Source organism: Delphinapterus leucas, chromosome 9 (assembly GCF_059928025.1).
Source record: "Delphinapterus leucas isolate spDelLeu-1000000601 "Yukka" chromosome 9, BTC_Dleu_Yukka2, whole genome shotgun sequence".
Taxonomy (NCBI): domain Eukaryota; kingdom Metazoa; phylum Chordata; class Mammalia; order Artiodactyla; family Monodontidae; genus Delphinapterus; species Delphinapterus leucas.
In genome coordinates this window covers 1,210,912-1,236,984 of record NC_143137.1, presented here as the reverse complement: position 1 = coordinate 1,236,984, position 26,073 = coordinate 1,210,912, and the positions used below count along the sequence as shown (strand labels likewise).

At 53.2% G+C, this 26,073-nt stretch overlaps 1 protein-coding gene across 7 annotated transcripts in view; it reads left to right on the top strand.

The window, feature by feature from the left end:
* DNAJB6 (DnaJ heat shock protein family (Hsp40) member B6) overlaps nt 1-26,073 on the top strand; it is a 68,667-nt gene that overhangs the window by 24,999 nt on the left and 17,595 nt on the right. For 6 of the 7 annotated variants that reach the window (XM_022576434.2, XM_089917109.1, XM_089917110.1 and 3 more), the window contains exons 6-9: nt 7,384-7,515; nt 8,945-9,086; nt 9,562-9,632; nt 25,296-25,499. In XM_022576434.2, coding sequence (XP_022432142.1) covers nt 7,384-7,515; nt 8,945-9,086; nt 9,562-9,632; nt 25,296-25,499 — 549 coding nt within the window. The remainder of the gene's footprint in view (nt 1-7,383; nt 7,516-8,944; nt 9,087-9,561; nt 9,633-25,295; nt 25,500-26,073) is intronic. The other variant, XM_089917113.1, reaches the window with a different exon arrangement.

Here is a 26,073-nt window from a genome sequence, read left to right as displayed (position 1 = left end):
CCCGAGCGAGAGCGAGTTCACTTCGCTCGTGTCCCATCCGTGTGGGCGCGGGTCCTGCGTGGGCACCCGGCCGAGGAGGGGAGAGGAGGGGGCGTGGGTGCAGCGCAGGCAGGCGGGGCTGCAGAGGGAGGGGCGCAGCCAGGCGTGAGGGGTCGTGAGCCGGTCGTTTTGTCCTCCTCCAGGGTCGCGGAGGCGGCTGGCGAGGAGCTGGAGCCTGGGGAGGAGGTGGTGGTGGAGGCCAGCGAGGCCCCGGGGGCGGTAGCCAGCGAGGTGACGAGGAGCCCGGTGGGGTGGGGCGGGCTCCCCAGCAAGGGCCTGGAGGTCACCTCCAGTGAGGACGGGCCCCCGGGGGCCTGAGGGGTGTGAGGACGCAGGCCCGAGCTCGAGGCCCTGCTCCTGCCCCGGTGGGCTGTGCGGTGAGCAGGGGCCTGACTCCCTGCCCACAGTGTGTCTGGAATAAAGACTTCCTGCTGCTAGTGCCTGACGGTCCTTGGGCGGCTCCCCGCGGCCGTTGTGGAGGTGAGTGGAGACGCACGGGGGCCTGGGACGCCCTGCAGGCCACCCTCCACGGGGAAGCCATGTCACAGCCCGAGGCAGCGCCTGTGCTAGTGTCCAAGCTGCGGGAACAGCAGACCCCGAGGTTGGAGCCTGAGACGGTGCGCTTGGCTGGGTCCCTCCCCAGGCCTCTTCCAGCTTCTGGTGGCCTCAGATGGTCCTTTCTGTGTCTTCACATCGTGTTCCCTCTGCGTGTCCAAATGTCCCTTTTTATAGGGACACTAGTGACATGGGATCAGGGCCACCCGAGAGAGCTTGTAACTGGATCGTCTGCAGAAGCCCTACTTCCCACATGAGGTCACAGTCACTGGCCTGTGGGTTAGGAAGGCCGCATCGATGGGGGCGCCGTTGACGGTATAACGTGTGAAGACTTGTCCTGCGGTTTAGGAACAGCACATTTTGAGAGGGGAAGCCTTTGAAGTCAGGCGCGCCGAGAGGAGCTGGACGTGGGAGAGCGCAGCTGCGGCGGTGGGAGAGGCCCTTGGGAGAGGCAGGGGCCCGGGTGGTGACCCCCCGGGTGGGCCTGAGACCCGGTGGCCAGCGTGCCCCCGTCCCGTGCACCCAGGCTCCACCTGCACAGACCTGCACGCGTGGAATTGGAAAGGCGGCAAGGAGTAAGGCTTCAGGTCCACACCAGCAGCGTGTGGAGTTTCCTGCTAAAGGAGTTAAAAGAAAAACACTTTGCGCGAGACTTAAAACGACTACGAAGCCCCTGGTCCCCCACGCTGGGGGAGGGGTGCTGTGGCCAGGAGGACAGGAGGGTGGCTCTGTCCGTGTTTGGGAAGTCTTCTGTCGGAACGGGCAGCAGGCGTTCGAAGATAGTTGGGCGAGGGTGGGTGCCGTGCCGGCGTGCCGTGCCGCGTGTTCCTCTGAGCCAGCCCCCAGCCCATCCCCAGCGGGAGGGGAAAGGGTTTCCTGAAAAGGTCGTGCTCGGTGGTTTTCTGGGCCACAAGAGCAGCAGCCCTGAGGTTTGGATCATCTCCCCCGGGGAAGCCAGCACCTGCCACGAGAGTTAATTTTGAGGGTTTAATGGAGCTCCCGGTGCCACCCAGGGCAGAGCTCCCCGAGTCCGTGTAGGGCTTGCTCACCTTCTCTTCCTCCTGGAGTTGTGCTCCCCCGGCCTCAGGTGCAGGGCGAGGGCAGAGTGCTGGGCGGGTGGCTCCCTAGTGGTTTGTGAGGGGGCGCGTGGCACCAAGAGAGAGAAGGGACCCTGGCGAGACGGGCCACACACTGACCCTCACAGACTCCTTCTGTGAGGGACAGAGAGTCTCAGGGAGCCCCAGACCTCTGCTGGCGTCTGAAATAGGATGGTTTGGGTCCAGTGTGTGTATTTGGGATCCTTGGCTTGGACAGATTTTTGTAATCATTAGAAAATACAGTGCTCCTACGAGACCTGTGATGAAACTAGAAATTGCATTTTGTAACACAATAGTTGCATGCAGAATTGAAAGTATGCTGTTCACTTGGCATGTATTTATTACCTGCTTACTGATCAGTGCCAGGCACCACCCCGATGCTGGTTCAGCCACGGAGATGTGTCCCAAAGCCATCCTCCCCAGGGTTCCAATCTCGCATCACACTGTGGCTGTGTTTCTGATTTGTTCCCGTTTCTGTTTCAGATTCTTTTCAAATACGTTGTTTTCTACTTCTGAATATGTGAGAAAAAAACATTTTAAAACTTGGAGTTGTCGTGAAAGGAGTGTTTTGGTTTTTGTTTGTGGTGTTGGGATTAGCTGGGAGATTATCACGTTGAGATCTGTCTGCTCCCCTCGGCCTTTGAATTTCAAGTGTTTCCCCTTTCCTAAGGGTTGCTGTAGTTGAGCTTTGAAACTGTAGTACAGTGTGATTTTCCTTTGTTTGAAATGCCCAGGATGCTTTTTCGAGTTTATGGTGTTACCCTTTTTTGTGCAGTTTTTTGTGTGTGCCTGGGAACTTGATGGTGTGCGGGCCATAAGGGAGGGACCGGCTGCTGCCCTAAGTCACCAACGCAGGCCTCTCCCTCGCTTGGGTTTTGTGTTCACTGAAATGTTTCCTTTGGGACAGAGGGAAGAGCGCTCGTAATCATGGCACTTGGCTTTGCGTCTGTTGGCGTTTGGTGTGGATTTCAGTATTTGGCTTGAGTTGGTTTCAGCCAACGATTGTGGTGTGGTTACTGTTCTGTCAGATACTGAATTTTGGTAAAATTTAAGAAAATGTGTGTCTCTAAACGTCTTTGCACTTAGTTTTTTCCTTAAGTCTTCCTCTGTGTGTGTATGCGTGTAAACATTTGTCCCGTTTTGCGCTTAATTTTTTCACAGCATTCAGTGCAGTGTACTTTTTGTCGTAAGTTTGACATCGTTACTTAGGGTGTTGATCAGTTTAGTGTTTTGCATATATCACCTTCACGGATTGCATTCAATACTTCTGAGAGAAGAGCAGGATCTTACCAAGTTGTAGAGGTGTGTTTGATCCAGGATGCCTGAGACACTGGAAAGAAAGAGTTAAATCATAGGATAGGCATGTGCCTGTTTCCTGTAATATTTGTATCTCACAGCACAGCATTGTTACGGGATAAAGACCTGGCTAAAGACCCTTCTAAAATGACCAAGGATACAGAATTTAGGAAGTCTTTTAGAAATGTATTTAGGTTGTCCAAAGAGACAGATCCAACAGGGTTTGTATCTCTATATCTCTCTCTGAAGAAATTTAGTATAAGGAATTGGCTCATTTGATTATGAAGATGGACACTTTCAAAATCTGCAGAGCTGATGTCCCAGTTTGACTCCATCAGGCTAGAAGTGCCATCAGTGTTCCGGTTCAGAAGCCATCAGGCAGGAGAATTCTCTCGTGTTTGGCGGGGCAGAGCGGGGAGGGTTGGCCTTTTGGTCTATTCAGCCCTTTAGCTGATGGGACGGGGCCTGCCCACATTGGGGAGGCCAGTCTGCTCTACTCAGCCTACTGATGTGAACGGTCATCTCACCTGAGAACACCCTCGGAGATGCACCCAATAGCTGGGTGCTGTGGCCCCTTCAAGTTGACACACAGAAGCTGTCCACTCCCTCCCAGCTCGGCACCCACACTCGTTATCTCCTTAAACCATGCTTAATCTCCAAATAGAGACAATAGCAAGATCATAATCGTGCCTAACGCGATGGCTGTCCTGCATGTAATCGAGAATGCGCTAACCTTTCTCCCACATAGGAGGTAAGGTCCTTGAACTTACCTTTCTCCTTGTTGTCCCATAGCTGAAACACTGTGATGCAAAGCCTGCATTTGATGTGATGTGATGTGATAAGGGGGTAAAAGAGGCAAGAAGATAAAGCTGTGCTTAGTGTTTATGAATACCATGTATGCACAAAGTATTCATAAAGCAATGAGGAGGAAGTACACTCGGCAGCTGCACCCCTTGTTTCTGTGACAGGGCCTGTGGGCGCAGCTGCTGTTTGTAACTACCTCCTTCTTCCGCCTGGTCCATGTTCCCTTTGCCCACCAGGCACCTCGGCTGGCGGTGTGGTTCTGTATCCCTGGGGGAGTGAAAGTAAAGAAGTACTTGGTAGAATATTTGGTTATGTTGACATGTCTCATTAAAACTTAGAGTAAATGCAGTATTTGCCCCTTTTAACCTCAAAAATAATAATATAACACAGACTCAACGTAAGAAATTGGAAAACATAAATGAGATAAAAAGGAGGGAGGGGGAATCAACCTTTGTCTTACCACCAGTTGAAAGTCCACTGTCAACATTTTTCAGATACTATAGTTGGGATGTGTATATATATATATGTTCTCTTCTGCCTTTTTCTAAAGCGTAAACTTGGTGACCATTCAAATACTTGCATTTAACATGCTCTCCATTCATTTACTCTTTTGGAAAATTAGGTAAGTTTCAGTTTTCACTATAAATGCTTTGGACTCCTTTAGTATAGTAAGTTATTTCCATGTTTGATGAGTTGATTTCCCTGAAGTAGAATTGAATTGCTGGATTGTATTTAGCTTGGGGGCTGAAGATCGTAAAAGCTCATTGTCCATATACTCCCCAACCAGCAGCAGCCAGTGACGGGAAGCTCTCCATAAGGACTTGCCTGATCTCACAGCGGCACCTGTTAACAACACATCACTATGATCATGACATTTTTTTTAATGTGTTTTTTGGTGTCACCATGACTGTTACAAATGAGACTTTTCATTTTTAGGGTTAACTGTAATATCTGAAATTACACGTTAAAAGACGGTGACTACTTGAATTGTAGAAAGTCATATTTAGGCTGTATAATAGAAAAATATGCAAGATAAAAGATTTTAAAAATAAAAGGATACAAAAGTACAAGAAGATGTAATTGAAAAGCCAGCTGGCCTTCTTACAGCACACTACTCAGCCAGCTTTTGAAGCAGCTTCTGAAGGTGATTTTATAATTATGAAAGGCTTAATTTAGCTTCACGTGAACAAATTACAACCGTTTGTTCAGTGGTGGTATCACATGGACCCTGGTTTAAGTTGGTCTCCAAAGCCTTGTGAACAACCTTTAAAGATTTAGTTGCTGTATGAACCTTAAATTGTAATATAACTAATTGTTATGGCAGTAATAAAAGGAACATTGCAGAAGGACACAAACAACGTGATTCAGTGTAAACTAAAACTTTAGAGCATGTGCAGAACAGCACATCGTTTAGGAACTCATATGTGGATAGTGAAAATCTAAAGCTGGTCCTGTAGATTCTTCTTAACGGCTACTGCTTGAAAGAGAAAATTACTGCACTGTGAGTTTAAACTGTACTTGTTATATTACGTTTGTGTGTCTTAACGTGGGTGGTTGTAACATAAGAATGTTAATTATCTGCCACCTTGTAGCTCGGATCTATAGAGAATGTGTCACTGCAGGTGTGTAGGCCATGATAATAAGGTAAAAGGTGACTTAGTAAATAGAACGCTTGTATTTTATTTGAACAGGATGAAGTCTCTGAAGAAATTTACAGAATGTCTCCAGCTCTAGATAAAGTTTATGGTCCATTTTCCTACTTACACTTCTAGATATGGTAATAATGGGACTGTAAGCCCTGTTCACAAGGTAGCTGGTAAATGAATTTCTTAAAGTTGTGTTTGAAAACAGTGGCGTTTACTGTGGAACGTGGGAATTAAGCGCAAGACCAGCAGGCCCTGGAGCTTTCTTGTTCACAGCAGAGGCCCTTGCCCAGTGCTGCGTGGGGCTCGGGCCCCCTTTGGGGCGGTGGACCTGGTCTCTGTGCACATGTTCACTCCTTCTCCCTCTAGCATTCCTTCTTTCTGGTCTCTCAACAGGCCACCAGTGACCAGGTTTTCTAAATGTTTGCTTCTTCAGGCCTGTTTTCGTGTACTTTGCATAGCTCTCTTATTTAAGAGAGGCCTTATAGGTTTTTATTTTTTTTTGCTTTTTAAAAAATTTTTATTTATTTTTGGGCCTTCGTTGCTGAGCACAGGCTTTCTGTAGCTGCGGCGAGCAGGGGCTGCTCTTGTTGCAGAGCACGGGCTCTAGGCGCGTGCGGCCATGTCGTTCTGCCACCCCTTTCCTCGCCCCCATTCTGAGTATTGTTTAAGCTGCCTTGGCCTTGCCTGGCCCTTGGTCATTCCTCAGGGTCTGTGAGCAACAGCGCACGTAACCTCTCGCACATCCTTTCAGGTCACTGCCAGTTACCCTGGGGGTGTGGCATGCTGCTCAGGTCACATTTGTCTGTAAACACGAGTGCGCCATGAATCTCAATTTCTACTTGGTTTTGTGCTCACTGTGTGTTTATTTTTCTGTTTACTTTTATTTCTTTCATTTCACTACTCAAATGCATTAACTTCCTGCTTTGGTCACTCTTGCCTTGTCTTAAAAATATGCCGTGCTGATTCTGTAGTTTGTGTGTCATGGGTTGCTTTTCTCTTTCCCCAATGTGCATTTCTAGCTTACTCATCCATCAGGAGTCCTTGTTTTCATTTCTTAAAGAATTCCCGTTTCTTCGAAAAAAAAGTATAGCGCTGATTAATTTCATAGAACCTCAGTGAATTTTTTTAAAAGCTTGTATAATTCATGTTTTCAGTAGGTGCTCACTGATTGATAATAACAACCCAAAAAAGCCCCTAAACTGTCAAGGCTAATCTTATTTTTATTTTCAGGAGCATTTTGGTATCTCCAGTAGTAATATGATGCCTATTCACGTTAGTAATTTTCTATTAAAGTATAATGTAGTGTCTGCCAATTAACATTTATTCAGATTTGACTTCAGCTTATCCTTCCTAAATTTTTTTTGAGATGTCAGGCTTACAGGAAAAAAGGGATTCCTTAGCACTTGGCTCAGAATCACCGGCTGTTAAATTTTGCCTCACTTTGCTACAGCGTTCTCTTGCGTTATAAGTAAATACGTTAGAAAAATCCATTTTTGTTTTTATTCCTGAATGACTTTGGAGAAGGCAACCCAGACTCCATGCAGTACGACTGCTTAGGTGTGAAATCCTAACCTTTTAAATGGCGTCAGCTGGGACAGTGTCTACCAGAACTTTCAGTAAAAAGCTATGTTAAAACAGCTCTCTGTCCAAGTCTGTAGTGCAGATTGATGACCTTGAGTTTTATACTTATAGTGTTGTGTTTTTTTGTTTGTTTGTTGTAAATCCCTGATGTATTCTAGCTTTAGTTGCATTAAACAAGTAAGTAAAACTGCTGGTTAGATGGACTTCTGGCTGCTCTGTAGATACGCTACATTGTTGTCATTTCTTGGTAAGTTTTTTGTTCCTAATGGAACAGTGTATCATAAGGCATTAACCCTTATTGAAGCTCTCCTGTGAAAAAGCAAAATTGAATCAAGATTTCACAAAGCACTTTTGTTTGTTTTTAGAAGACCCGTTTGAGGACTTCTTTGGGAATCGAAGGGGCCCCCGCGGAAGCCGGAACCGAGGCACGGGGTCGTTTTTCTCCACCTTCAGTGGATTTCCCTCTTTTGGAGGGGGATTTTCTTCTTTTGATACAGGTACTAAACGTGTGATCAGACATCAGTGCGGTGCTCTTCTAGTTCGGGCACTTTGCAGTATGTGTATAATGCCTTTTGGTAGAACAGCTTAGCAGATTTGCCAGTATTTTTTATGTGTACAAGGCTGTGCTTAGTAACCTACATTTTTTTCCTAATCTTCCCAAGAATGTTATATTTGAAAACCTACTTCTGATCTTAACTGTTAAAGGTGGCCAGCATTTAATGAAATTTCTGGTTAAAAGGAGTAAGGTGTTTTGAGATAAATAACTGTGAAAAAACTGTGAAATAACCCGCTTAGACAATCTCACGAAATCCTTTTTTATCTAACCTCAGCAGTTAAAAAAAATTCCAGTATCTTAGGAGAGTCCAGGTTGATGGGGTCAGGAGGTGGGGCTTTAATGAGGTCTCTGTGTGACCAGAGCCAAGCTGAGTCCCCAGGTGAGGCATGGTCGCTTGTGTTCGCGCTGCCGCACAGAGCTTAGCTGTTGGTGTAGAGGCCGTCCGCCAGCTGCAGTCATGTGCACACGGCCTGATGCAACCCTGTGTTTCACCTGAAGAATTGTAATCTTAGCTTTTCTTTGAAGCTCACCCAGTTCCTCTTAACAGAGGAGCTGCTGTGTTTCTGATGCTCATTTTTGTTTAAACGCTCTGTGGTGAGAACTGGCTGTGCTCCTCGTACAGGCCACCCCACACAATGCACCTGCGAGGGCTCTTCTCCTCAAATGCCGGCTGGACTTGATTACGCAGGGCACGTGTCGGTGCACTTCTATCCAGCAGATCCTTTCGTTAGATGCCATGTAGTGTGCTCAAGTGTGAGGGAGAGTAAAATAGAGCTGGTTAAAAATATCACAACAGTACTTCATTTAAGAAATGTGTGTGGGACGCAGTCCTTACCTTTAAGGAGCCTCAGGAAGAGTTGTTAGGGAGTGTGCAATGTGTGCTGTGATGTGGGCCTTTTGGAGTGGGACACGTAGGTAAGTTCTTTGAACAAGCAAGCAGTCTCAACATCGAAGTTGGCTTGCTTTGGTGTGGCTGTGGAAGTCAGTGTCCGTAGTCGATCACCATGTAATTGAGAATTAGTCCGTGAACTGCAGACCCGTGCTTTTCCAGATAATTCTTGGTGGTATTCTTTCTAAAATTGTTTCAGCTTTTTAATAATTCAGATTTTTATTCCCTGTGGTCACAATTACAAGGGGCAAGTCAGAAGCAAGTTGGCTTTGCCCATCTGTGGCGGGAACTTCGCCCCATTCCTGTGAGATGCATGGCTCCAAGTTGCTCCCCTTCAGTAGGGTGAAGTGCAGGGAAGCCCAGCAGAGCCCTTTGGAAAGGGGGGGGGGTTCCTCCTGCCCTGTGGCTCTGATGGAAATGTGTGCATTAAATCAACAATGGACATACTAGTCTCTAATCTTTCTTTCCTGTTTTCCTACAGGATTCACTTCCTTTGGTTCACTAGGTCATGGGGGCCTCACTTCATTCTCTTCCACGGCATTTGGTGGCAGTGGGATGGGCAACTACAAATCTATATCAACTTCTACTAAAGTGGTTAATGGCAGAAAAATCACTACAAAGAGGTACAGTGATCTTCTCTAGTTCATATTTCTAATAAGTAGGTGTGGTGTTTCATTGGTGCCACATTTTCTTTGCACACCCTCCAGTGTGTGACATACGGGTTGTATGTTAAGTCTGTCTGGTACCATGAGAATCTTAATCTCCGATTTAGAGCTTTTCCTTCTGAATTTTTGCTCAGTGTTACATATTAGACATCACCCTTACTTAGAGCCATGTTCATGGGTAACAGTGTGTTGGATGGTAAAATGGAACCATTCATAGTGAAACCAGGACCGTTCTGACTGCTAGTGCCTGTGCCCGTGTTCAGTGTCAGATTTTAAGAAACGTCTGTCCTCAGCAGGTTGGCTTCAGCCACAAAATGAGTAATTGCACGTATATCTGTGGCAAGTCCTGTAAAAATACGCATTTATATTCACATACGTGTTTACATATTTGATAACAAGATCGTAAAATGCCTCTTATTCCGGCCCCCGCCAGGATTGTCGAGAATGGTCAAGAGAGAGTGGAAGTCGAAGAAGACGGCCAGCTGAAGTCCTTGACGATAAATGGTAAGGAGCAGCTGCGCTTGGATAACAAGTAGCTCGCCGCACGTGCGCAGCAGAGCGTCCCCTCTGGCGCGCGCCATGGGAGGATTGGCAGGAACATTTTTTTGAAGATTTCACATGAACTCGACTCTCAGTGTAACTGTACTTAATCTAAAGTATTTATACACAGCTCATCGGAGCCCTACTTGTCATAGACTTTTGAGTTTATTGTTGGGACCACATGATAGGACCATTTTTTTTTGTCTTTAAAATTGTTGTAAATCTCTGTATGCACTTTGCTTTTTTATTAAACGTAATCCAAGGTGGCCGTGACTCTTCCGTACACTAACACCAGCACGGACCTGCTTTTCCATTGTGTTTGAAACATGAGCCAAGTAGTGTCAGCTGCTGTGAAGTTAACGTCGCCAGGGTGCATCTTCCACAAAGTAATTTCAAGTTTTTTCAGTATTTAGTAGTGAAAGATATTAATGAATTAATGGTAATACATTTCTGGTTTAATATAAATTGAGGATGTTTTCTAGTTGTGCATGAATGCTGGCAACTTAGTAAGTTTTGACAATTGTTTAAATATGTGTAACGTGTTAAGCTTAGGTTTAAAAAGTTAAGCTGGTAAACTGGGTCTTTGTCATTTGCTTAAAAAAAAAAAAAAAAGAAAATAAATGCAAATGTGTTTGGTGCATTCTTTCCTGAGTGGGGCGAGGCCTCCTGCGTGTGTGTCTGTGACTTTGTGTCTGGGCTCCCAGAGTCCTTTCATTCCTGCTGTGTCCGGTCACTAAGGCCGATGCTGGACTTCAGTTACGTGTGTTCTTTGGTGTATTTGGAGTGCGTATGAAAATTTTCCTATCAGTGTTGAATAATGATTAGCAATTTATTGAACATTTCTTTGGTGAGGGAGGAAACGGCTGTCCAGTTTTCCGTTCTTCAGAATATGTTGTAGTTTTCTAGGTTATGTTTGATGCCAGCTCATTTAAAGATAATATGCATAGTAAAGTCATGGAACGATACAGTTGTGGGCAAATGTAAAGGTATTTCTTTTGTTTTTCAATCAGTATAATCTGTCACGATAACCACTGATAACTGGAATTCCAGCCAGAGGAATATTAAATGAGAGTTTGATTGTATTTATACTACCCCACTCGAGTTTGTTTTGGGACTAAGCAGTGGGAAACTGCTAAAAGAAGGTGTTAAAAAAGACATTGCAACCTTGAATGTAAGTATTGGAAGACAGCTGGACCCGGGAAGACAAGGAAAGGGGCTTCCGTGTGCCCCGCCGTCTTAGCTCACGGAGCCTGTGGAGAAGGTGTAGGCACACCACACGCTGGGAAACCACATTGTAGAATCTCCTTTCACAAACTAAAACCCTAGTACCAGAAAGTCTGCTTTCGTTGTTGCTGTCAGGATAGGTGGTTTCTCTGTTACTAAGTGAGAAGCTCACAGGAACGGCTGCCAGTTCCCTGACTTGGAGATTATATTTCTCATTGGTGGGCGGAACGAACCATTCGGTAGAACAGGCTCGATGGCCCCCTCAGGACACCAGGTAAATGAAGAGAAGTCTCATCCAGCCCACAGTTGTTGGTGTCCCAGGAAGCGTTTTATTGGAACCTTGGCTTTACACGTCTGAGTGTCCTGGGATGGTCGGGTTTAGTGCAGCCCCGGCTGTGAGCAAGTCGCTCCACTTGAGGGCTCAGGTGGAAGATGAACCTCTTCTGGGGACATGTTTTGAGGGGAGCGTCACAGTCACACGTTCACCATTCCCACTTTGAAAATTGCCGTTATTCTGCACGTCTGGTGATAGGAATGTTAATTAAATAGGAAAGAGAACTTGTTGCTATCGGGTCTCGTTTGCTGAGTATTTGGAAGCAGTCAGGTTCGTTTCCGCAGGCTTGGGTCCAGTGTGCTGTGAAACAGCTGTGAACGGTGTCACCACGTAAGGAGCGACTCGGGACAAGAGCATTTAATTCACGTTACAGGTCTGGTCACTTGTTAGTCCCTGTGCTTTCCGATTAAAAAACCAAAAATCTTCCTGTAGCCCTGAATGCCTTTGCAGCGGAGACTGAGCTCCCCGCAAACTGCCGGTGCCCACCGTCTGGGAGAGCCTGCCGCGGGGCTGTCACATCATGTGTACGCTCGTCTCCTCCATGCTCGGGGGGGTTATCGTAACAGTCGCTCAGGATGGAGGTCTTCTGTTCAGCTCCCCGGAGCACAGTCTTGAGGGGGCAGCAGTGTGCTGTGCTTTTCTCACTTATGCTTTGTTTTCTCGTTCTCTGTGGTTTGCACCTCCGTTGCTTTGATGTAGTTCAGTGATGGCCAGTTGCCTCATTCCTGCCTTTTCGGTTCAGGTTCCAAAGGTTCCAGGTTTGCTTTTAGCAGCCCAGTTGCTGCTTCTTTGTGATACAGATGATACCACTGGTCACACCTGCCCCGGTAGCTCATCTTTCTTCCTCTTGAGGGTCCACAAAGGGCACATTGTAGAAGTTTGCAGAGATAGCTTTAGACTTACCTGAAGTTACTCTTGTAACCTGTGTATCTGGCCTGCTGGAGTCTTCAGTACAGATGTGGGGAAGCTCCAGGGACATTATTTGTGGGCAGCATCTTTCCGGTCAGTTTTCACTTTGTTTATTGTCTACTAAAGCCTCACCGTTCCTGCTTGATTACCCACTAGCTGTCCTCAGCCTCTTCAGGGACTGCTCTGGTTTCTCCTTTCAGCACTACATAATCACATGAAAATATTTTTATTTTTAGAGAATCCAACAGTAATTTGTAATTCATTTAATTGTCTCTGCTATTGCTTCTCAGTGGTTAGCCATCAGCAAGTTTAGTAATGGGATAATTATTACTATTTCAGGAGGCTTTCAAGCACAGAATTGTGGAGTGAGTTTGAGCACTTGATATGGTGTGGTCACGTGGAGGTTGAACTGTATTATGACCCAGTGGCTTTTTTTTTTTTTAATGAGGTACGAGATTCTGCCTCCTTCTGAGTTATTTTCGAGGTGATTGGTACTTTCAGAGTGGGTGGTTTAATGCTGCAAGTCTAGAAACATTTGCTTAAATAATTAGATTCTTCCTCAGTCACCGTTTCTTGCGTCCTTAAAGTCAGTCTTAAGGCTTCTGCTTTTAGAGTTGGTCACAGGGGTGACTTGTCTCAGCACCTTTGAATCTGCTATTCCTTGCAATTCTATTCTAATGAATTGGGTTAATTAGATGGAGATTTAGTACTGAGTATGACTAGTGGTTAAAATGGGATAAGACAACTTTTTTTCTTTCTTTTTTTTGGTGACTAAATTAGTTATTTCATCTTGCTACTTGAAAAGGTCAGAGGAGGGAGGGTTACAACATCTGTTTCTCTGTCAATCAGAAATCTAGAAATCATGGTGATCATGGATTTCCAAAGACTAGACCTGGCTGGGACTTTGGAGAGAGTCTTGTTTATTAGAAGTGGAATTGGGCGTCAGAAGACCCGGTGCTTGCTCTTTGCTTAGGTGAATCTTTGCTCCTTGCTTCGTGCACTCTGTAAGTTGTTCTTACCAAACTACATACAAAGGCATTAACTGAGGTTTTGGACCTGGGTGAGTTCTGCAGTTTGTGGAGAGCCATGACTATTTCTCCTTTTCCCTCTGGCCCCAGCATTCAGGGAACAAAGACTCCTCTTCTGCAGTCCAACCTCCATAGGAATACAGACCCCACGAGGGCAGGATTTGCCCATTTTCTTGCTGCTTCTCCCTAGCCCGTGGTGCTGGAAGCATTCCCTAAGTATCTGTTGTATAAATCATCCCATGGCACTCGTTTCCACTGTGCCCCTGGAATGCTGCCCTGTGAGCCTGGGAGCACCGTATCTCCCAGTCCGAGTGTGCCGAGTAACCACCAGGTCTGGTTTGGGAGCACTGGGGGGTGCATCTTGGTTTATGACACTCCTTGGTTTTTGACATTTCTTTGTTCTTTGGACCACTGAATAGTCCATGGTGGTGGTAAGTTTCACAGTCTAGTAAGTATAGCAGCTTATTACTTGTCCTTTTCTATCCCAGTAGGATTGATTTGCTTCTTGAAAGGAACACAGAGCGCAGCAGCATCGTGCTGTTCTCCCCACCCCTTCCCTCGTCCTGTCCTGGTCCCCCAGAGGCATTCAAGGCATCGGTAGGACATCACGAGAACAGGACTTTCTTACCTGGAGCATGTCCCAGGGCTGTAGGACCCAGAGCTGGGCATGCTGTAGCAGAAGCAGCATTGCATCCTTTCTCCCGTCGTCTCGTAGAGAAGACCACATTTCCTTAGTGTGTGATGCGGGGAGTTCCCTGCCCTTGCGGAGCTCCACTCAGCTGGACGGCAGTGCGAGCCCGCGGGCAGGGTGTGGACGTGCCTGAGAGTACTGCAGGCGGTGAAGCCGGGAGGGGGAGGTGGCCTCTTTGAGGCCTTCCTGGAAGTAGTGGTCAGACTTCGGTCCTTCCAGGGGCCGTCCCAACGTTCTGGTGGCCATCCCTCCACCCCAGGTGGGTGCAGTGGGCGGGCACAGTGTGACCACGGTCTTAAGAGACTAATACTAGGCTTGTTCCCCTAATTCTTTTTCAATAATCGAGATTTATTGGTTTTGAGGATCAGTACGCAGGACATTCCAGTTTGCACACAGTTCTTGATGTATGTACCAAAAATCTAAAAAGTCATGTAGATATTTTTCTTCTTGAAACAGTAATTCCAGTGACTTTCCAGCTTAAGTTCTGGAGGTAGCATTTCCTTAAGAGGATGTCAGGTACCAGTATCTTCAAATGTGGACAAAGCTCTTACACCCCGAGTTCCACTGTTGCACAATTTGCTATCATACACACTGTACCTACATACATACATATGTTAGCCGACTCACTAGGGAACCTGGTTGGACGGCCACCAGCACAGGTGTCTGAGGGCGCTGAGCTCTGACTGGGACGGCCAGCATCAGGCAGAAGCCAGCGGGGAATAGGAGTCATTTAAGGTATTCAAGACGCGTGAACTGTATGAGTGGGTTATATCCAGTTGCCGCGTGATGTGCCGTGTACTACAGCGTGTGAAGACCACCCCCAGCATCTTCGGAGTGTTAGCTGACACCCGTTCAGAAACCACTCTTTTCTGGTTGTACCAAAAAAATACCGCCAAATGATTTCCCCTCTTTGAGTCGTTTATACTTGAAGATGGGATGATGTGGGATTTCTTCCTAATTAAAAATGTTTCTGGAGCTCCTAAAAATATCTTGCATTTACCAAAGAGGTGATAAATACACCCCTGTGATTGCACAAGGGGGAAGATGGGGACCACCCACGGGGCGCGGCTGTGCCCCTCCCAGTGCGAGGCAGCCAGACGCCCGAGCTTCCTGGTGAGCCCCTTCGTCCACTGGGCTTTACACCTCCCTCTCACTCTGGTTTGCGTTTGCTTCCAGGGAAGAGTTACCCTTTCCTGCTGCCGTCTTTCCACTTTGGGGGAACATTTTCCCCTCTGCCGCCCCTCAGTCAGCGGCAGTGAGGAGGTGCCCGGAGCCTGCACCCAGCTGGGCTGCGCTTGCTGCTGTCGGCCCCAAGCCGAGGCCGAGGGCTCACACCTGACACACCGGCGCGCTGGAGGTGACGCCAGGCCTCTGGTAGCACGGGCTCCAGGACCGGGCAGGCGAGGCGGTCTCCGCGCGTGACGCCTGCGCTTCCCCGTGCCGCGGGCCGCCCGAGGGGACTGTGCGCAGTCGGCCCGTGCTTGCGTGTTGGAGGAGCGTGGCGGAAGGGTCCTGTGGAGGCCCGGAACTGGCTGCTGGCCGCCCTGCTGGGCAGGGTCTGGGTTCCAGCTGCTTCTGGAACGGCTGTGGTCCCGTGCGCCTGGCTGGGGCAGCCGTCCAGCCCGAGGTCTGTGCCTGGGGCTGGTGGCGCCCGCCGCACCTCTGGCCTGAGAGTCTCGTGCAGCCTGGGGAGCGTCGGCGCTCCTTTGTTCCCGTGACTGTTGAGGTGTTGGTGTGCGTGCGTGTCCTTGGAGGAGGAGTTCTGTTGAATCGGGTGCCTAGAAGAAGTTGAATAGTCGGGTGGAGAAATGTGGGCATTTAAAGCTGGTAGCCATAAATTGCTTTCCACAAAGAGTATGTGCCTACCAACGTACTTGTCAATACTGTCTGATAACAATTGTTAAAATCAAATTTCTGGTTACTGTATGAGGTGGAGCCTCTTGGTTGTTGGCGGGTATCCCTGTTTTTCTGCAGTTGTTCCCTGATTTCACAGGCCCCTGTTACATCATTGTTTTATGAGTCCTTTGCTTGCTCTGTTAAAGTGATTTTCCTTTTCAGTTGTCATGTGTTCATTTGACATACTGTGTGGCTTTTTGGGGTGGCCTTTTGTTTAATGTCCTACATGTTCCACAACTAAAAAATTTTCATTTTAAAATTTAAAAAAATTTTTTTGTGGTACTTGGGCCTCTCACTGTTGTGGCCTCTCCCGTTGAGGAGCACAGGCTCCGGACGCGCAGCTCAGCGTCCATGGCTCACGGGCCCAGCCGCTCCGCGGCACGTGGGATCTTTCCGGACCGGGGCACGAACCCGTGTCCCCTGCATCGGCAGGCGGACTCTCAACCACTGCGCCACCAGGGAAGCCCAAAAATTTTCACATTTTTTTATGTACTTTCACTTGTATGTCTGTTTGCTTCTTTAATTTACTTGGGACGTTTGTATGTGTTAAAAACACCCAACTTTCTCCCAGATTTCTTGCCAGTGTTAATACCTACTAAATCTCATTCAACACGCAACTGTTCAGGACTTGTGTTCTCTGGTCCTTTGGGTCTTCTTTTCGGCCCGGGTTGCACTTTGTCATGTGGTGTCTGCTGGTGGAGTGCTTTGATGAAACAACTGCGAGTTCATGGCACATGGCCGCTTAGTCTACGTAATGTGGTTTTTTAGTAAGTCTTTAACAGATGTCAGTATCGAAAAGAAGCTAGAATCACTCGAGATTTTTATGTGGATTAAGCTGTGTCTTTAGGAAAATAAGATTTTGTGAATATAAGACCCTACCAAAATTAGAATGTTTATTCTTTTTGATGATTTATTTCAGTTATTGTTTATTACGACAGCCTTTGGTCATTTTTTTATTTTGGGCTGCGTTGGGTCTCCGTTGCGGTGCACGGGCTCCTCACTGCGGCAGCTTCTCTCGCTGCCGAGCGCGGGCCCTAGGCGCTGGGCTTCGGTAGTTGTGGCGCACGGGCTTAGTTGCTCTGCGGCATGCGGGATCTTCCCAGACCAGGGCTCGAACCCGTGTCCCCTGCATCGGCAGGCGGAGTCCTAACCACTGAGCCACCAGGGAAGCCCCTTCGGTCATCTTGATGGAAGTCGTGCTTCAGCCGCACGGTGCAGTCCCTGCAGCCTGAGTGAGGACTGAGCAGGAAAGCCTGGTGGCTCGCGCCTCAGGGCCGGCCTGTGTCCCGCGGGTGCTCAGGGCATCAGAGCATTACTTTGTCCTTTACGGAGCGGGTGGTAGGGGTGCCCCCGACAGCACACAGCCCTCGCCCCTGCTTCCTCTCCGTAGGTCCTGATCCTTACCCTGCTGCTCTCGGGGCCTTTTTCAGCCAAGCGAGCACGTGGCCCCAGAGACGGTGGTCTCTGCTGGAGGACTGTGGGCCTGGGGCTCTGCGAGCGTGGCCTGCTGGGTTCCTTCTCCCTCTGCTGCTTCCTCTTGTCCCGGGGGCTTGGCGGCTCCTGGGCGGAGTGATGTGCCGGGGTCGGGAGGCCGGGGGGCAGAGGCTGGCTCTGCTTCTGCCTCCCTGGCTTTCCATGTTGTGATTGTTCTCGAAGCGTACAACCCCCGGGGGTGTGTGGTGGTGAGATCTGAGCTCCAGGCGCTGTTGGCCAGAGCTTTGACACCCCTACTTTCCGGGTGAGTGTGGGGCCCCATCCGCCTGAGCCCGGCCGGCCACGCCCTCCATCCTGGGGTGCTGTGATGCCTCAGGAACTCCCCCCCATCCGAGGAGCAGGTTGCTGAACTGCCTGCCCCGCAGCTGTCTCCACAGACAAACGAGTGAAGCCCACCCATCGGGGGAGGCGGGCGCATGCGGGGCTGGCGGATGCCTCAGAGCAGGTTAAGGGGCTCCACCCTCTGTGACGTTACCATGAAGGACGCTCGAAGCCATGGTGCTGGGGGGGAGGCCAACCCCACCAGCCCCTAACGGGAGCTTTTGACCCTTGGTGTGGATTCTGTGCAGGACTTAAGTTCAGAGGGGCTCGGACAGGAGAGTTCCTGCTGTTGTCTCCTTGACCTTTACCCTCGGTCCGTGATCCTCCCGTGTCCGCGCAGCCGCAGCCAGCACCACCGCCCACCTCCTGCCAGAGCCTGGGCCCCTCCTGACTGGGTCCCCCTTCGCGTGACCGCTTTCTCGGTCCATCTGATGGTCTGTCTGACGCGTTGCCACCGTGTCGCCTGTCCGCAGTCTGGCAGTGAGAATTAAGTCGCTCCCTGCTTAGAATCGCCTGCGAGGTGCTGGCGACTTGGCCGTGTGCCCGCTCTTCCTGCGTCCTGTCCCATCCTTGACGCCTGCCCTGCCGCACCCGAGTCACATCGTGGCCTGTGCCGCCTCCCGAGGCTTCCCCGAGCGCCTCTGTGCCTTGCTTTCTTCCCCACCCTGAGAGCGGCGCCTGCTCTTCCTCGTCTCTGCCCCTGCTTTTGTCTCCGCGTCCTCCGCCTCGTCGTGTCATGGTTTTCTGTTTGCGTGTGTCCAGCACTGAGTCCCTGAGAGCGAGGCAGCATCACGTGTGTCAGGCACTTATCAGGCCCTAAATATTTGAATCCTCTCTTGGGCCAGTGATGCATTTTTGGATGTCTGAGTCATCTACATTTGTGTCAGTGGTATGCATGATAGGAAGAAGTACGGGATTAACCCCTGCCCCGACCTCTCAAAGAAAACAGCAGCCACAACCGAGGCCTGTTGGATTGTACGTATTTGGAAACAAGTGGTTCTGTTTTTATATAAGGAAGTTTGCTTTCATTTGCGTGTTATCAGCCAGATTCCTGCTGCGCACTGGGACTCCATTTGGGGAAAGAAGCGGAGCACGTGGGTTGGTGGTTGTGCCCGAGGGACGGCGGCTGGAACACCCCTGCATAGTTCCTCGGTGACTTCAGGGAGCTTTGCCACAGGGGCACGGGCGGGTTGTGCTTTGTTTTGAAATTTTATCTAACTTGGTGCTACAAGGCAGGATGTTTTCTGTTTCCCAAATGAAAAGGATGCTTGAATTGTATCCCACGTAAACTTTAGTTAAATTCATGTGCGTTAATAGCTAATTTCTGCAGAGGAAAAAGTTAGCAGAAATTATGCCAAAACAGTAAATTCTGTTTGGGTTGTAAGAGTGGATGTGACTTACTTATTTTTCTTCAAGTCATGTGTTTCGCCTTTATATAGTAAATTGCTGAAACAATTAGTGAATTTTCCGTAGAAGAGGAATCTTTCAGCAGTTAACAGAAACGTATGGAAATTTTGGAAGAGGCTGTAGAAAGAAGCCCAAAATGTGGTTGGCTTTCAGAAAGCGTGATGTTGGGAGTGGGGGGATGGGATGGGAGTGGCGGTCATCTCTTCTTGGTGTCAACTCTTGGAAGTTTAGGTTGTACCAAGAGGCCCCACGTGGATCTTTGACGGCGGGTGTGGGTGGCCTGCGTGGGGGCCTTCTCTTCTCATGAGGGGGCGCGTCCTCCTGTCCTTAGCGGGTGCTGGACGTCGCTGTCACCTCCTCTGACGGACTCAAAGCGTCTGCTGTGTGGCGGCATTTTGCGTCCCATGGACCCTGGGTGGGCAGCGCCCTTTTTTTGGAGAGGGTTTTTGTTCAGAGAAGAGCCAACCCTGGGACGCCCACTCCACCATCCACATGGGGCCTTGGGGGGGGCGTCTGGAGGCACGAGGGGTCCTGTGAGTGCTAAGACCCCCCCCCGCCCCTCCCTGAAAGTGGGTGCCGGCCAATGCTGAGTTTAGCAACTGAGCATCGCAGAGCCCAAGACTCCTTCTTTAAAGTGGAGGAGCATTGGCTGCAGGCGTTTTCTTGGGCGGGTGGTGGAGGCACCTGGGCTGTCGTCTGGGTGTCAGAGGGATCCTGTCTTTAGGGAAGAGTGTCTCGCTGAGGAGAGCCTCTGTGGGCCTCCCGGGCAGCGTCCACCATGCTGGACACCATCTGGGAACCTTCCTCTCCGCTTCGGGAACCACAGGCTCAGGAATTGTTTTGGCGACGGGGCTTAGGGGCGGCGGTGTCTCCTCACGCAGCTGGACTCACAGCCCATCCTCTGAACCTGGAATGGAGCTGGGCCAGTGGCGTGAGTCCCTCCCTCCTGCCGTCTGAAATCAGGGCCCCACATGCTTAGCCAGGGCGGCTGGGCCTCAGAGGACGGATCTCCGTGTCCAGGACCCCATCGCCCGAGGCCCGGCCTCCCTGCCACACCCTCCAGGTCCGAGGTGTCTCTGCTGCTTCAGCGGTTATGTCCCATAGCCGAGGGTGCCTTGCTGGGGGCTGGGGAGGAAGGGGGTCTGAGGGCAGAGCGTGGCACAGGTCGGCTCAGTCCTCCCCACGCCCACACCTGCAGGGGAGGGAGATCCCGGGCTCTGCTCTGCCTTCAGGGAGAGGCCTGGTAGTCCCTTGTCACGGGTCACGTGGTCCAGCCCCCTGGGCGTCCCCAGACGAAGCCCTTGGAGCTGGGGCGGGTCTTGTGGGAGGACTTGGGGCGTGAGGGACGCTGTGAGAACGAGGAGCCCCAGGCGGCACGACGGGGAAGCCCTGGAACAGACTGGGATGCACTGGAGCCATCAGAGCGGATGCGGGAGAGGCCGCCAGCAAGGCCTCTGTGGAGCCCTCGCCCAGGCGTCAGCGTCTGCCTCTGGAGCTCCGGCGCTGCTTTTCCCGGGGCCTCTCACGTCCCCTTGAGACGCCTGCCCTCCGGGGGAGGGGCTCCCCCTCCACCCAGGTGCTGGGCCAGGCACTGGCGTCCCTGGCCCCGTCTGCCCTGAAGGCAGAGCCACCTCTGCCCTGGACAGACCTGCCCTTGAACAGGCCCGGGGGGCGTCTCCGGGGCCCGGCTTCTGGGTGCACACGACAGTCGCTGGGGGCCGTTTCCAGACCTCTGCCATCTGCGTCCTGGAGCAGCTAGGGCAGCTCCTGGGGCGAGCCGGGCTGCGGTGCGGGGAGACGCGATAGAGGCCTGTGTCGGTTCTGAGACGTCAGCTGGGCCCGGGGAAAACGGCGCTGGGTCGGGGCAGGACGGCCTCCTTCCCTGCCCTCCGGGGCTGCCCGCTCTCCTTCGCACGCTGCACGTCTGCCAAGCCTCCTGTGCCCCTCGGCTTCTCGTCTCTCCTGCTCAGGAGCCGTGGGACACAGCGAGCCGCACGGGTCCGCTCACCCCCGCTGTGTGCAGTGAGGCCAGGTCCCTGCAGGGCAGGCACCGTCGTGAACATGTGACGTGGCAGGAGTTGGCTGTGCTGATGGCTCTTACTCAGAGCGGCAGCAGCAGCGGGCCGTCTTCTCAGACCGGGGGTCCCGTGTCGCCCGCAGCTGGTTGCGCTTGTGGGTGTGGTGGCCGCCCCTTCTGTCAGTGCCTGCTGGTATTCTGCGTGTAGTGCAGGGGGTTCAAAATGAGCGCTTGAATGAACACGTCGAGGGATGCCTTCCAGAGAGTGTCCAGCGGAGACACTCACATAAGCTTCTCAACATCCACCTTTCTTTCTTTTCCCCAAATCCTTTTCCCGGTACTTGAGAAATGGAGGAGCTTTATGGGGACCTTGTGGGGTCTGTGGCTTGACCGCCCTGCTCCAGACCCAGGGCCTCTGGGGCTCATGATGTTGGAGGGCGGGCCTGGGGCACAGAGGTGACGGTGTAGGTGACGGTGTCCACCAGGGCCGGCTCGTGCGACAGTGAGGCGCCCAGCTGTGTGTCCATCGCAGCTTCTGAAGAGCTCGCCTCGGAGTCCAAGCCCGAGAGTCCGGCTCTCAGCTGTGGCCCCTGCATCCACCCCTGGACAATCCCTGGTCCAGAGACGGTGCGGCTGGGCCCTCGGGAGGGGGCTTCACAGAGGCGAGGCCAGAAGTGGGAGGGCGCCAGTATTTGCCCGGGGCGGCTGCCGGGGGAGGGGGTCCCCAGGACCCAAGAGTGTCCCCACCTTCACCCACAGCGGGTCCCGGTCTTCGGGGAGGTCACCAGACCCTCAAGGCCTGGAGTGTATACTGTGCTGTGTGCTGGGAGTTGTTCCGGAACGCCAGGAGGAACGTCTTAGTGACCGTTTCGTCCTCTGACCAGACGGCAGACACGGAGCGTGCCCAGCGGCCCTGAGAGCTGGGGTGGCGGGGGCCTGGGGACGGGCTGGTGTGTGCAGCCGGGGCCCCGGGGTGACAGCACGGCTGAGGGGGCACGCTGGGCGGATGCGGGTCCTACGGGAGCCACCCGGCCTGTGCGCTGGCGCCGCTGAAGACCGTCAGGGAGCAGGGCAGGTGGCCGTGCCGTGCGCGGGACACAGCCGGCGCTGTCCGTTCACCGGGCCTCCCGCGCCCGCCTGGCAGGTAAGTGTCGTCTGTGCCCACGGCCGTGCGGTCCTACAGGTGGGACTTCCCTGGGCGGAATGGGGCAGGGGGAGCACCACCTCTTCTGAGCGGCCGACAGGGACCCAGTGGGTTTGAACTGACCTGAGGTGAGTAACATAGCGGCGGGCCGGCCCCTGGGGTGCCCTTACCTCCTGGGATGCCCACCCCTACCACGTCTAGGCCCGTCGCAGTCACGCAGCCACTCAGAGTGAACACGCCTGTGTGTGTTGTCCAGCACCTGGGATGCTCAGGCTACACCTGTGGGCAACGTGTCATCCTTAAGGTCTCATCAAAGCCACCGGGCGTGGTTGCGTGGTTGCGCCTGGAGCCGGGGAGGGGCCGGCTGCTCACCCTGGAGGCCTCCCCAGGTGGAGACAAGCCGAGCCTGTGGCTGGGCTGCTGGGTGCCGAGCTCCCTGACCCTGACGCAGGGGCCGTGAGCCTGCAAGACCCTGTGGCCATGCTGGGGCTGCCCACGCTGCCCCACCTGCCGCGTCCAGCGCGGATTCTGAGATCAAGTCGCCGTGGTGGTGTTCTATTAGCCGCGGCTCCGTGGGGCCCCCTCCCCTGGGAGGGCTTCGTGGATTTGGGAGTCATACCTGTGTCTGGACCCCGCAGAGCCCCCGGGGGGTGGAATGGCCCTGAGTGCCCCCAGCCCTGGCCCTGCCCTGGGACCCTCGCTCGCACACTTTCCTCCTTCAGACAGGCGTGCTCTGGGAGCGTTCTGCTCTCGAGTGAAGCCTGCGTCCAGTCGGTGCTTGATGACCCCCCTCGGCGGGCACAGGGGCGCCCCTGCTCGAGGGACGGCGAGCAGGTGTGACGGCCGCGCCCAGGGCCTGCTTACTCAGCTCAGCGGTCCGTTTGACTCTGAGAAGCCGCCGTGACGGTGGCCATAGGTCCCCAGGGGACTGCTAGGGGTGGCATCTGGTGTGACGGTGGTCAAGGCCACGTGCGCCGACCGCCAGGTGCTCTCCGAGCGCTTGGTTAGCTGGCCGCACAAGCGGCTCGCGCACGTCTCTTGGAGGGAGGGGATGTGCTGTTGGGAAAGACGATGAGCCCTGGGCACCCTGCAGAAGAGCAGTGCTGGGAATGTCAGAGGCCCTGCAGGGCGAGGAGAGCCTTAAAATGCACGCCCGGGGTCACCATACTTCTTTGCGGTGTCTCAGGAGGTATTCTCTGTGGAGCGGGGGCGCTGTGAGCGCGGGGTGGGGGGGCTGGCGTGGGTGACTGGGGGTGGGGCGAGCTGGTGTGGTGAGAGGGAGTGCGGTGAGCTCGGATGCGGTGAGCGCGGGCGTGGTGAGCGGGGTGTGCTGAGCGGGGGTGCTGTGAGCTCGGGTGCGGTGAGCGGGGTGTGCTGAGCTCGGGTGCGGTGAGCGGGGTGTGCTGAGCGGGGGTGCTGTGAGCTCGGGTGCGAGCGTGGGTGTGGTGAGCTCGGGTGTGGTGAGCTCGGATGTGGTGAGCGGGTGTGCGGTGAGTTCGGGTGCGGTGAGCGCGGGTGTGCTGAGCAGGGGTGCGGTGAGCTCGGATGTGGTGAACGGGGGTTCTGTGAGCTCGGGTGAGGTGAGTGGGGGTGCTGTGAGCTCGGGTGCGGTGAGCGGGGGTGGGGTGAGCTCCGGTGCGGTGAGCGGGTGTGCGGTGAGGTGAGCTCGGATGCGGTGAGTGGGGGTGCTGTGAGCTCGGGTGTGGTGAGCGGGGGTGCTGTGAGCTCGGGTGTGGTGAGCGGGGGTGCTGTGAGCTCGGGTGCGGTGAGTGGGGTGTGGTGAGCTCGGTTGCGGTGAGTGGGGGTGGAGTGAGCTCGGGTGCGGTGTGCGGGGGAGGGGTGAGCTCGGGTGCGGTGAGCGGGGTGCTGTGTGCTCTGGTGCGGTAAGCGGGGTGTGGTGAGCTCAGTTGCGGTGAGCGGGGGTGGGGTGAGCTCCGGTGCGGTGAGCGGGAGTGCGGTGAGCGTGAGCGGGAGTGCGGTGAGCGGGAGTGCGGTGAGCTCGGGTGCGGTGAGCGGGGTGTGGTGAGCAGGGTGCGGTGAGCGGGGTGCAGTGAGCTCGGGTGTGGTGAGAGCGGGTCGGGGCCAGTAGTTGAGCTCAGGTGTCTGGAGGAGAGGGAGGGGAGGCCCCACGCCTGTACCCAGCACTGAACTTGGCGCTCAGCGTCGTGTAAATGGTGCGGAAATGATTGTAATCGCGCACCCCCGTGAGAGAGCAGGTCTTCGTTACAGGGAGCATCTCTGCAGGCCTGTCGTCCTCCGCGTTGGCGGGGTTTGGGGGGGGGGGCGGGGGGGGGCCCGGCAGCGATGGAGGGAGTGTCTGCCTGGGGAAGAGCTCGAGTGGGCTAGCACCTCGGGTCACACTGGCTGTCACCTGCTTGGGGCTCAGCGGTGTGCGCCCTGGATGTCGCCGTTTGGGTGACGGGCCTACCCACCCTCCAGGGAGCAGGGTTGTTGAGGCACAGGAAGGCTACCGCCTGGTGTCACTGGTCCCATCAGACAGGTCGTGTCCTGCCTGCATTGTTACCGGGTTTCTGACAGCCTTTCCCTTAAGCCCTGCCAACCCGCCGTGTGACTGCTGGTCAGAAACCCCCCAGAGAATGAAATTTGAAGTTATTCGGTAACTATTATCATTCGTCTTTAATTTTATTGCTAGTTTCCACCTAATGTGCAAAACTTCTGTTTTTGAAAAGACCGAGAGAAACACAATGTGGAGAGCAATGAGAAATGTTCTTGGCTGTGCGTCTGGTGAAGGTGACCGTGCGTGCGGGTCCCCCGTCCAGAGCTCGGAGCTGCCCTGTGGCACGAGCGGGCGGGAAGCAAGGTGGCCGCCGCCTCCATCACCGCAGGGCTGTGCAGGTCCTGGCATCACAGCTGCCTGAGAGAGAGACCAATGGCTGGCCAGGAGCCCACTCCTCTGGGGTGACACCCTTGTGCCAATTCTGAGGGTGAAATTTGTCATGGGGGCCCCGTCCTCCTCCCTCCTGAAGGTCGAGTGTGCTTTCAGGATTCGCTGCCGACCCCCTGGGGGCCGGGTGGGGAGCTGCCGCTGTCACTGGATTTCCGTGCTCCTTTGGTTTCCTCTGTTTTCTCTGGGAAGATCCGGTTGAGGCACCAGGACCTCCCGCTGTGCGGCTCATGCCCGTCTCCGTCCTGTGCTTTCAGGTGTGGCCGACGAGGACGCCTTCGCGGAGGAGTGCCGGCGACGAGGCCAGCACGCGCTGCCCGGCCAGCCCACCAGCACCAGCGCCCGCCCTCTGAAGTCCCACCGGCCGGCCTCTGTGCCCAAACACACGCCCCACCCCCCGGGTGAGGGCGAGGACCACCGGGCCGGCAGCAGCTGGGAGCCCCCGGCCGCGTTCCCCGCAGGTGTGCACGGGGTGTCCGCCGCGGAGCCTCCCCGCGGGGCTGCCTCCCGGCCTTCCCGGGGCCCCCGAGGACCGAGATGGCACCTGTGTTGCTGCGTCCTGGCCTGACGGATGGGCAGGCGGGTGGGGGGAGGCCGCGTGGAGCCCACATTAAAGCGGGGTGCCGGTCTCCCACCACGGCATGCCGTGTGTTGTCGTGGGCAGCAGCTGAGCCCCTTCGTGTAACTTCCAACTTCATGCTGGGAGTCTGGTCCCGCAGAGCGGCCACCTGCCCAGCCTCTCCTGGGGGCCCTGCGGCTGCAGTCGTGCCTCCCTGCCTTGCTGTTGAATTACAGGCAGAACCTGACACCCGCCCCCAGGGGTCCTGTGGTCAGGTGGATGGGTGCTGACCCACCCTCACCCCAGGGGAGGTTTCCCACCTCTGGATGCAGTGAGGCAGTGAGGCTTCGTGACCCCCTTTCTCCAGACCCCGCTCTGCCCTCTTCCAGCTTCTTGACCTGTAATTTCTTAGCCCAGATGGGTCTTTGAAGTGTGTTCCCTGTAGAAAGTTCTGGATTACTTCTGACGGCATGGCT